A 12732-nucleotide genomic window follows, 5' to 3' on the forward strand; every position below is an offset into this window, starting at 1 on the left:
AACAAGACTTTGCTTCATAACATGAGGCTCAACTTAAACAGTCTGATTAAGGAATCCAAGGAGAGATTCTTTAATGTAACGCTCATAAATTTCCTTCATAACACACCTAGTAAATTTTGGAGATATGTGAACCCTTCTAAAAAACAACAAAGACGAGGATGAAAGGATTAATAACCAAGAACGTACAAAAAATTTTAATTCCTTTTTTTTCCTTCGTGTTCACCAATGATGATGGCACACTTCCGTACTTTCATGACACCTCTGACCACCTTTCAGCATCTGACCTTCTCATCAATAAGGCACGAGTCCTGAACCTTCTTCTGCGTATTAACATTAAGAAATCCCCCGGCCCCGACAGCATCCCGAATGAGTTCCTATATAGGTATGCTCCGTGGGTTGCTAAATATCTTACCGTAGTCTTTTAATCTTTGCTCACCCAGGGAACATTTCCTACAGCCTGGAAGAAAGCTAAAATAATTCCAGTTCACAAAAGTGGGAGCACATATGAGGTAGGAAACTACAGGCCTATTTCTCTTACGAGTACCTGCTCCAAACTGCTTGAGCATATAGTTTGTAAACATCTGTCAATTTACTTGGAAGCTTACAATTTATTATCACCAGCACAACATGGTTTTTGCAAGAGGCTGTCTACAATAACGCAGCTTGTTCAAACCGTTCACAATCTTTCACAAACATTAAATTGCCGAGGACAGGTCAACCTAATTTTTTAGACTTCGCCAAAGCGTTTGATAAAGTATCACATTCTAAACTCCTGTTAAAAATGAATGAAATATTTAGAAATCCAAATATTACTAAGTGGCTTACATCCTACCTTCAGTCTCGTGAGCAGTATGTTGAAATAAATAAAATTAAATCCATGCCCAAACCGGTTTTGTCTGGAGTGCCCCAAGGTCCTGGGTCCTCTTTTATTTCTTATATTTATTAATGATTTGCCTTCTGATATAACTGCTCCACTAAGGTTGTTTGCAGACAACTGCATTATTTACAATAGGATCGAATCTTCAAGTGACCAGTTAGAACTTCACAACAACTTACAAAGAATATTAAAACGGTGTAATGAATGGCAAGTGACACTGAACCCAGTAAAATCAGTTTGTATGACCATAACAAGGAAGACGGTGACTTTGCGGTACAAATACAGCATCGGTCCACACGAACTAAAAAGGGTAACAGAATATAAATATCTAGGACTAATATTTACTCAAGATTTGAGATGGAATTCGCATATCAATCAGGTGTGTAGCAGGGCAAATAAAGTCTTATGGCGTCTCAGGCAAAGAGTGTACAGCGCAACTCCTGAAGTGAAAAGCTTGGCATAAAAGATATTAGTAAGGCCAATTATTGAATACGCTAACATTGTATGGGACCCACACACTGTAACCAACCGCCATAAATTGGACAGAGTTCAACAACTCGCCTCAAGATTCATATTTAGTAAGTTGTGCACTCTCCTACTGAACTATGCAGACGTGCACACCTCTCTGCTTTAGAACTAAGGACTAAGTTTGACCGACTGAAACTTTTATACCTAATTATACATAACCAGGTTAAAATTAATTTCACTGTTTTCTGTATAATTTCACCAGATCAACGCTCCAGACACGAGCACAGTTTATACATACAGCAACCAGTTACACGGAATGATATAGGTATTCAAGTATAGTTTCTTTCCGAGAGCGATCAAAGAATGGAATGAATTACCCAATCCACTTGTCACATGTTCCTCTGTCAGTGCTTTTACTGCTACTTTGGAGAATCTTATTTTTCCGGATATGAATGCATCATAGCATCTGTTTCTTAAGCGCATACTGCGAGTGTTTTGTCTTTGATCACCGCATGTCAGTTTTTACAGATACTGCTATTGTATTGTTTTCTGTTCTACATGTACCGATATTTTGTATCGTTTTATTGTATTTCTATCTACTCCTGTAATGGTCCATCCTTGGACTGACAGTATAAACAAACAAACAAACAAACAAACAACATAACAATACAATGAAGCTTCACACATCTTTAGCCGAACAAGGTATTGGAAAATTCTTCCCGGCACGAACGTTTTTGGTACAGTAAAATCTCGATGATACGATCACAGCTAATACGAATTTCCGGATGATACAAGTTTTTCTGTGGTCCCAGCCAAGCCCCATTACTTTGCAACGTGCTAAAGAATGGTTGTTACGAATTTATTTTCGACCCGTGTCAGTTGATACGAAAATTACCGAAGATACTTTGGAAATTCTAAAGTGTGCTTGGCGACAGCCAGACGCTGCTGCCGCCTGCGCTCCGCTTCCCTAGCTTCTCTGTTTGGTGACATAGCCAGTCGCTGCTGCTGTCTGCGCTCCAATTCATTCACTTTGGTGTGCGGCGATATCGCCTGTAGCTGCTGCCACTTTCGTTCTGCCTTTGGTACCTGGTGATCTAATCAGTCGCTGTTGGCGTTTCCGTTCTGCCTCCCTTGCTTTCGCATCTGGTGACATGTTCAGTCGTCGCATGCGCATTCGCTTCTTGTTCTTCTGGCGTTTGGTGTTGGGGGAATCCGGCGTCCGCTACCGCTTTCCCGAATCGCTTGGCGCGGAATCACTGGGCCACTTCGGAGCCATGCGTCTCACTCACTCGACTGCAACAAGTTGTCTGGCGAAGGAGCAGCGGTGCAGCTGCCACCGCCGACGCGCATGCGCTTATTCTACTGCCACTGTGTGACGTCACGGTTGCTATGCACAGCTGCGCTCCCCACCGGCGCGCCGGTTGCTAAGGGGGGAAGCCACAGTTGGCACGATTCCAGCGCACAGATGGATGCCACCGCGAGCATGAGCCATTAAAGGCTTTCGCCTTAATAAACGCCACCGCACCGAAGGCCGCGAAAGAGAACAGTGCACAGTCATGAGATTTCTCCCTTTTTTCTCATTTGGTGCGGAGGCGTGGACACGGCACCGGCCAACGCGGAGGCCGCGACTGGGCGCGAAGAGTTCGAAGTTTAGTTTGAAGCGGTGGTGCTTTTGTTGCTTTTGTGCTTTTTCTCCTTTTCCACATGCCATCGGATGGAGTAGCTGCTGTGCTTCGGGACGCATCCTGTGTGTTACACGTGGGCGATGGCGAAGGAGCACCACCGGCGGCTGAAACGCTGCACACGCTCGAAGTTCTTAGGCATGCTACGGCCGCGGATGGAATCAGCGACATGTGCACAAGTTTTCATGGATTTTAAGAAAGTCTGCTAAGTGACTTGACAAAGAAAAAGAAGCAGAAGGACATTAGAGACTTTTTCTTCAAGAAATAAATGCTTTTTACGTACGTGTGCCTGAGTGAGTTCGCCTCTGACTCTTTAATTTAGCTAGTTTTAATTGTTTCGATGATACGAATTTTGGCTAATACGAATATTTTTCGTGACCCCGTGAGATTCGTATCACCGAGATACCACTGGGCTGGACATGGGGCTGGACACCCACTGCATTGATGAGATAGCCAAGTACGTTCATTTCACGGCATCCAAAACGACATTTTGAGGACTTGAGCTGAAGACTGGTATTTCAGGATATCTCGAGAATAGCGGAGAGACATTAAAGAGGGCTGTCAAATGTTGGTTAAAAAATTAAGATGTCATCAAAATAGCACAAGCAGGCTGACCATGTGAAGCCATGAAGAAGCAAATCCATCATGTGCTTGAATGTGGTCGGCACAATGCAAAGACTGAAAGGCATGACTTTAAAATAATAGAGTACATCTGGAGTTAGAAATGAGGGTTTTTTACCGGTCCAGTAGATCAACAGCAATCTGTCAATAACCTGAGCGAAGGTCAATAGACGCGAAATATTAGGCGCCGTGAAGACAGTCGGGTGCCTCGTCTATACGGGGAAATGGATAAACATCTTTCTTCATTATCTTGTTGAGTAGTTGCTAATCGACAAAAAATCTTCAGGTTTTGTCCTTTTTCTTGATCAGCACAACAGGAGATGCCCATGAACTAGAGACAGTTCGATGATGTCCTTGGCCAGCATTTTCTCTACTTTTTTAATGATGTCGTGTTCTATGGCGAAAATGCAATAATATCAAATATGCCTATCTGAAGCTTATTTGACAAATATGCATGTCTCGGACTGCTTCCTGAGATTGTGACTCGCAGTAACTTACCAATTTGTTCCTCCAAGGCCATTTTGAAAGCACAAAAGTTTACTTATTTATCTTATTTTTCACACAGAAACCTTGCAAGTCACTCACACTGGGTAATGGTATTCAATATAGTTATCACTATGGCAAACTGAAAAGCCTGCATCGTTTAGCAGTGTGGGACTGCAGTGCACTTCAGGCATACTGAAGTGCTTGTTGAGAATTTTATTCCTGATAAAATAGAAATGGATAGAATGCAGAACTAAACCATTCAGTACGGCTATGCCCCATCGCACTTGTACTGTAAATCATGCATGAACAAGCCCGATGTGTCCACTCATGGTGATGGTCACGATCATCATACATTGGTAATGAGTCGGATGCTGATGTATTCAGGTAGCTCAGAGCTTGCAGAAACTCTGAGTCCATTTCTGCTTACATGTTAAAGACCACCATGTGAGCTCAAATGAAACCCGCCCTTAAATATCACACAGCAATGTTAAATGCCACTGCTGCGATGGTATTTCCACGAAGACTACCTAAGTGCAAATGTGGTGTGCAGTGGTTTTGTTAAATTCAAACTGTAATGAAAACTGGCCACTCACAGAACCCAAAGATGCTGTTTGTGGAACCCAGTTCGGGACCCACTATTCTACAAGAAGACCACTTGGTGACCAGACATTTCCTGTTCAGCAATCCCATGGCCAAAGCCACTGAGTGAAAAGATTGCATGTCATGCATGCTTTCTTGTGGAACACATACTATTGGTCTAGGAAGTTCTTAAGTTTAATACAAATATTAGAAACACAATGTTTGACTGGCGCAAAAATTTTCTAATTTTTGCACACCCTTAAATTTTACAGCTAAACAATCACATTTACGCCACAGCTGAAAGCTGTCAACAACTTAGTTGCAACAGTAGTCCTATGTCCCAGATAGACAAGTCATGGAGTGCTCTCTCACACAAGTCTTAAAAGATAAGAACTGGTTCACAGTCACTTGTGGCAGGACCAGCAAGTTGAAAGTGTTGAGGATAGCCGAGAAACTGACCTTACAGGAGCATGGCACTGTCTTGCAATCAACAGAGTGTTTTAGTTAAGAGTTTTTACACACCACTCAGCAGCTGAACGAAGCGGAAGCGCGTACGTGCATGTGCCGTCCACTTAGCTGCAAGCAGGCTGGTGGAGCGAGAAATGCAGTCTGCTTACAAGCTGCTTAAGCGTAGCATGAAGCATCGCTGCCGTCTTTTGTTAGCGAGGGTGGTCGATGCGCACGTCCTCTCTACACATGCATCGAGGCACCTCGCTTGCCTAGCTCTTTCTAAGATGGCTGCCTACAGTGAGATGTTCTCGACCATGCCGTTCCCTTCAACACACACCTTTATGTTCAAATGCACAGCGCAAGCAACGAAAGCGATTTCACATAGACAAAGATTTATGTTTGCTGAAAGAAGTTGCAAGTGCTGACCCACTTGAAAACCCCGCAGGTTGGAGGATGTACTACAAAACCTGGTGCGCGCTGTGTAGTGCGTTGGCATCAGAAAGGATTGGATCAGATGCGAATGCAGGCTCACTGGCTATCACACGTCATTTCCCAAGTTGACGCTTTATTTTCTACTTGTTAAATGGACCAGTAACACATTACAAACACACGTCTAGCTACTTCATGGACAAATAAGTTATATACAGTTTCAGCGAACACTCACAAAAATTCTTAGAGGTTGCCTGTGGCAAATAGCACAATTCTAGTTAATGAGGTGGTCTACTCGAAGCGGCGGACACTACTTGCAAAAAAAATTGAAATGTATAATCAACTAATTAATGAAACTTCACTAATTAACTTTCTAACTAATTAATTACCTTATGACCCATACTGCAATTTAAGACGAGCAAAACAAGAACAAGGTGAAAACAGGAGCCAACGTTTCAACAAGTGGACTTGTGTTTTTCAAGGTGACATATGCTTTCCTCGCCACAGTATATATAGGTAAGGTTCTTCTAAAAGGCAGAGGGGGTAAGGCGGGTGGGTGCGGCAACGAGCGAAGGTGTGTTAGCGGCGAGGGTATAGAATTGAGAATAAAGGAGTGCTGTGCACAAGGCCGGTGACACGGCCGTCTGTCAGCCATGTATCAACGGCCGTGTGTCAGCCAGCATGTCAACGGTGTGCACAGCGCCCCTCTATTACCTGTTTCACTGGTGGTCATGGGCTATCGTGTCTCTGAAAGAGATAATAGAGGTAGCGGCAGAAACCAGTGCTGATGAAAAAAAAATATATATCAAAGAAAATACTGAAATGGAATAAATAAATAAATAAATAAATAAATAAAAGGAAAAAAATTGGAAAGAAAAGCGCAAAAAAACAAACAAACCAAGCAACCAAACTATGTGTTGTTGCCTATAGCTTGAAATTTAGTATAGTGAATGGATTCTAAAGCTCCCTTTGAAACGTTTATGCCTATTGGTTGCAATATCTTAAACTTATGGATAAGGTATGAGTCTCTGTATTTTCTTTCTCATTCAGAACAGAAATCTGACTTTAATTTTTTTTTCATTATTATGGGGTTTTACATGCCAAAACTACTTTCTGTTTATGAGGCACGCCGTAATGGAGGACTCCGAAAATTTAGACTACCAGGGTTTCTTTAACATGCACCTAAATCTAAGTACAGAGGTGTTTTTGCATTTCGCCCCCATCAAAATGCGGCCGCCGTGGCCAGGATTCGATCTCACAACCTCGTGCTCGGCAGCCTAACATCATAGCCACTGAGCAACCACGGCGTGTAAATTGACTTTTGACTTTAATTGAATTGACTTGAATTTGAAATTGAATTTGACTTTAAGATGTAGAGTTTAACTTCATCAAAGTTATGACCTGGTTGATTGAAATGCTCAGCGACAGCTTTGAGAAGCTCTTTAGCTGTGTCTGCACAATGTCCGTTTAATCTGATGTTCATTGATTTGACTCCCCGGCTAGAATTCACAAATTCTACACGTGGAGTTTGCTAGGTGGATCCACTTGGAACGAATTCTCAGGTTGACACCAGTTTCAAGATAATTATTCCTGAACTTTGTGGAAAAATGCACTGTGGTTTTGTTAGAAAGTAAGTGGAACGACAGTGCATTTTTTACCAGAAGTATGATGCCGCATATCTCGTAAATGGCATCATCCACACAATTTTTTTCAAGTAAATACGTCTCGCAGTCTCTCCCGCTACAATTTGTAAATTGAAATATGTACCGTAAGGCAAATCGCTAGAAACTTAATTAGTAAATGTTTGTGAATTAGTTGATTATGCATTTCAACTTTTTGTGCACGTAATGTCTGCCTCTTCAAGTATATCAGCTCATGAACTAGAATTGTGCTATTTGACACAGCCAACCTATAAAAATTTTGAAGGTGTTCGCTGAAACACCCAGTATATTCGTTTTACTTTATAAAAGTGACCAATGTGATTTTTTATAATGTTTTACTACCCTGAATTTGGCCAGAGGGTTCTGCAACTACGAAAGGCCCGCTACGCTAAACGCACAACTACCATATTTACTCGCATAATGAATGCACTTCTTTCCTTCTTTTGCCCTTCGCGGGGCAACTTCACGGGGCAACTTCGAGCGGAGCGGACCATAAAGCCACTCAATTAAAACACTCTAATATGCCAGATTTCTTGGCAGATTCATTTCAATACAGGTGCCTTATGCTTGTGCACATTTACAAAGGATTGAAAAGAGACAGTAAGACTATATGATGCAGTCAATGCGTTTCCATATCTATGCTCACTGCCTTGACTGTGCAGCACTTGCCACTGCAAGAAAAGTAACCCCCTTCCACCCCACCTTGACCCCTGCGGGCCTCTTATGAATTAATTGAAGATATCTGTCCTTGTACAAACCACGAAGAAAACTTTCAATTTCATAAGGTTCACCTTTTCTTCACTAAGCATGCCTGGACACTCCAGTGTGAAATCTGGCATCGGTATCACAAGGACCTCTTCAGGCAGAGAGTCGGAGGTCACTGAATCATCTTCACCATCTGTACCTTTCTTAGGTGCTGAAGCTGAAAAAGGACAACTTATATTGTAAGAACAGTTTCTTCATGCATTTGGGAAATCTAACTCCTGATGCAAAGACAACTACTGCTTAGCAGAACTGGATGTGTGATGCCCCATGTACCCTTTCTTTAACACATTCAGTTATTGATTTACAAAATAAGCAAACATACAGTATGCAGTGCCAGGCGGACCTAAATATACAAGATGAAAAAATGCATGAATGCTATCAAATAGCAATTACCCAACATAAATATAAGTTTTTGCCACAGTGGTCATTCAGAAACATCACTTCTAATGTAGCTTGATATAGCCATTATTAGAATTTCTCTCACAACTGGTAGGAGGTGTGACAATATTCCACTGCAAAGGCAGCATATATGTAGACCATGATAGCATTCTTCTACAGATTTCCCATTTTTCTTTAACTTCCCTATACATATATGTGTGCTCTGCCAAACCACCCAATCCTGTCCTGCTGCCCCCGAACCCTCTAAAAGTCAGTGCAAATGTTTAGCCATGCCTCAACCACTAGCTCACTGCCAGTCACTCCTTGGCATAATCAGCCCTGTTCGTTTTAATTCGAAGTATTGTTAGGAGCGATCTCCAGGTTTCTTTGTACATCCAGCCAGGTAGCTTTCATGTCAGCCTCATTTTACATGTCCAATGATGGCTTTAGAGCACAGTTCCTCTAGCAGTGCAGCTTGATACTCTACCTATTAGGCCACAGACGCATCATGCATAGCACAACAGAAAATTGTATTTGCTCGCGTAAGGCCTGTCCTTGCGTAAGGGCCGCACCCACACTTTTGAGACGCAATAATTTAAGGAAAAAAGTTTAACCAAGAATTATGTGCATACCCCTGTACCTCTTAGTTTGCGTAAGCCACTGTACTAGATGGCACTAGTTACTATACTGCAGACAATGGCCTCATCAGCATCACCATCATCATCACCATCACTGTATCCTGCAACATAGTTCCAGCCCAAATTTAACAGCATTGGCTGTGCTGCGATGTGTTATTTAGCTTCATTATGCTTTCAAGCACATTCTGCTGTTGATGTTGGGGAAGCACCTGACACCGTATGCTGTAGCAGTCAAGCTCCACATGATTGCACATGCAGAACATGGTAAATGTGTGGCTAGGTGAAAGTTAGACTTGTACAGTTCCAGGCTTCAGTGAGTAGCATGAGAGGAACTATGTTCCCCGCGCTAGTTTTCCTAGCACGGCGAACTGTGTTCTAAACCCACCAAAGGAAACGTAAATTGAGGAAACGTAGATCAAAGCTACAAGGCTGGACCTACAAAGAAACTTGGGGAGTGATCCTAATAATACTTTGCATGGCCCAAACACTATTTAAAAAAAAAAAAGTGCTGGCCTTGTACAAGTAAATAAGACATAGTTACCGTATTTACTCGCATAATGATCGCACTTTTTTTGTCAGAAAAATTGATGCAAATTCAGGGGTGCGATCATTACGCGGGTTAAATTTCCCGGGAAAAAAAAATTTTTTTTTTCGTCCGCGTTTGCTGCGGGATGCGAGATTGCGGGTGCGGGACACCAAAACAAAAATGGCGGCTAGCGGAGCGAGCCGAACGCGCCGAACGCGATTTTTTTTTTTTTTCTTCTCGTGAGTACATTACGTGCATTGAAACAGTTTCTTCCGTATTAGTGATGAATAATATCGTTAATATCGGCAAGTTTGCGGCAATAACGTAGCCATGTCCACTTTGAGGGGACAGAAATAGGTGGGCGCGCTTAGCTGCCAGTGACAGAAACACATGACGGGCATGCTGCGGAAACTGCGGCATCTGTTTTCACTACTTTCCGCTAAGGGTGGGCGAATATCTTAGCTGTGTTACAAGCGTCGGCGTATGAATAGGGTACACTTTTAACGTATCAGAGTAAACGTGGCTACTATAATTGCCGCGCGCGATTTGTTGCGTGCTCACGAGTGCAAAAGCAGATGAAAAGAATCGAAATGCGCCTTTATTGTTTTTGTTGATATCAGCCATTATAAAGCCAACCCATAATAAAGGCAAGTTTGGTTGTACCTCATTTTGTCATGGAAGTGCGGAAAGTGATGAAAGTAATGAAATGAGGCATCTACTTAAGGATGTTTAGTGCGTGCAGGCCGCTTGGCTTGTCTTGAAGAGTCGTTCGCGTAGCATTCGACAGGTGGTAAGCGCGATCATTATTCGCTAGACTTAGCACACGACATATCGCTGCGGCAAGTTCGGGGTGCGATCATTACGCGGGAAATAAAAAAAATCGAATTTTGACGACAAATTTTAGGGGTGCGATCATTACGCGAGTGCGATCATTATGCGAGTAAATACGGTACTAGCACTAACAAGACTAACGGTAAAAAATTGGGGACAGTGCTCTGTCCTGTCCCAACTTTGTTTCCGTTAGTCTTGTTAACGCTAGTAACTATGTCTCAGCAAATGCATCAACACCAACTAGTCCAACTTTCTGCGTTAAGCAAATTACCAGTTCTCACATACAAGCTAGCACTTTGAGATGCCTTCCAGGTGTGTAGTGTCTCATAGCAACAATTACAAAAGTGAGTGTGCACCAGTTTCCCCCTACTTCTGTAGTAGCAGCTAGCACTTTGAGATGCTATGTAACATGGCATTGCCTTTGGGATCGGCCCAGTTCAGCCCAGACACAACACCCAGCAGGTGCCGAGTCTCCTTCAGTAGCGCGTTGGGCATATACAAATGTTTTCTCTTTCTTTCTACGCCGACGAAGCTGATCGCGGATATACCGAGCTTGAAGAGGATCACAGAAAATTTAGATGTATCAGTAACTCGAAATATAAAATATACCTAATTGAATCTTATCTGAGACCTCCGCACATCTCGGGCAGTTTCTCAAGATCGTGAAAAGTGGGAATTTACCAAATTGCTTCTCTAAAGCTGTGCTAAAAAAAAAATTTAAAAAAATTATTTATTGCACACGAATGTCTCAAGTCCCTTATTCTGAGGAACGATCTTTGATATACTGATCGCAATGCTAACCCTAAAAGCCTGCGCTGCTCGATCAGACATGTGAGCACGGTGTGCCTCGCACGGTTCCAAGTGCTTGTTGTGCATTTTTATTCAAGATAAGGTAGAAATGGACGCAGCACGAAAGTAAACCAGACTGTTGAATACACGCTGTGCCACTATAAGAGCACTTGTGCTGCGAATTCGCGCATTAACATGCCCGGCCGCGTGTCCGTGACGATACCAAAATTACACCTCTTAAATGGGCGATTGTCATACATGGGCAATGAGCTAGGCAGACTGTTGTGCGAGTTTTGAAACAGCCTTTCTGTTGGAATCAATCATCATCGCTTTTTGACAACCCTAAAAAAAGTGGCAGAACCCATCTCACAATGACTGCCCACAATAATGCGCTTAGCATTGAATAAATACAGCGACACAACATACTGCCACTGTTGAAATTAGTTATGTATGAGGTGTGTACTGCAACGGGATTCCTCTTTCGTGCTTCCCTAAGAACACTCGGTGCTGCCTAGCACACCTGCTGTGAAGCCTGCGCATGTGACCTTCGAAATGCGTGGTGCCTCGGTGCATGAAAACGCTGAGAAACAGGTCATGCAGCAGTCGGACTCGTCTCTCACGCTTGTTTCTGGACAAGCTGCGCTATCTAGTGGCATTTCCGAGAAGACCGTGCAAGGCCTCCGAGACGAGAAGCGTGGCGCACCGGTGCCTACAAACACTGAGAATTGTTCCTTCGCTTGCCACACACTCAGTGGAACATACTCGGTGACAAGTATGTGAAGAATGACATACCCAGTGCATTCATCGTGCAGCTCACTAAAGCATTGGTGTGACATGCATTCATTGAGAGCGGCGCATACCCAGTACATTTGAGAGCGGCCATTTGTGGCATAGCTTGCTAAAGCATCGGCGTGAAAGGCATTAATTGAAAGCCTCACATACCCAGTGCATTTGTCAAATGGCCTGCTAATGCATAGACCATGGACTAACCAGTGACCCGGTCTCTCTCTCTCTCTCTCTCTCTCTCTCTCTCTCTCACTCACTCACTCACTCACTCACACGCACGCACGCGCACACACACATGTACATATTGCCCCAGAAAGTGCGTGAAGTACCCTAAAAATGCCAATGCATTAAAAGAGAATTTCTTGCTGGGCTCTCTGTCCCATTGTCCTCTGTTGTGTGTTGTTTCTTGGTGCCTTAAACATAGGTATAACGCATTAAAGGTCTGGCCGTCTCTCACGTGCCTATCAGTGCTCTGAGGCCTCCTAGTCCCTTCGTTCTTGGCCTTACTCCTAAGGCCACTGCGTCGGTGACAGCCAACACTACACACACTGATTCTTGATTTGGCTACAATATTTTGGGTGCGCAACTTCCCATCTAACCACCACTACTTTACTTTTGTGAATAACTGCACGTCCCCAATCACCGACGTGACCTCTGAAGTACCACAGGAAGTATCCTTAGACTACTGCTCTGATATTTGTAAATCATCTGCATCATAATATCTCTTCCCGAATTCGTCTTTTTGCAGGTGACTGCATTACCTACC

General features: G+C 43.1%; 1 protein-coding gene across 4 annotated transcripts in view; it reads right to left on the reverse strand.

Annotated features, from left to right (window-relative positions):
* Positions 1-12732, reverse strand: part of Gapvd1 (GTPase activating protein and VPS9 domains 1) — a 177021-nt gene that overhangs the window by 129743 nt on the left and 34546 nt on the right. For all 4 annotated transcript variants that reach the window (XM_070521492.1, XM_070521516.1, XM_070521511.1 and 1 more), the window contains exon 7: positions 8045-8175. In XM_070521492.1, the coding sequence (XP_070377593.1) occupies positions 8045-8175 (131 nt within the window). The remainder of the gene's footprint in view (positions 1-8044; positions 8176-12732) is intronic.

Source organism: Dermacentor albipictus, chromosome 1, assembly GCF_038994185.2.
Source record: "Dermacentor albipictus isolate Rhodes 1998 colony chromosome 1, USDA_Dalb.pri_finalv2, whole genome shotgun sequence".
In the NCBI taxonomy this organism is placed as follows: Eukaryota; Metazoa; Arthropoda; class Arachnida; order Ixodida; family Ixodidae; genus Dermacentor; species Dermacentor albipictus.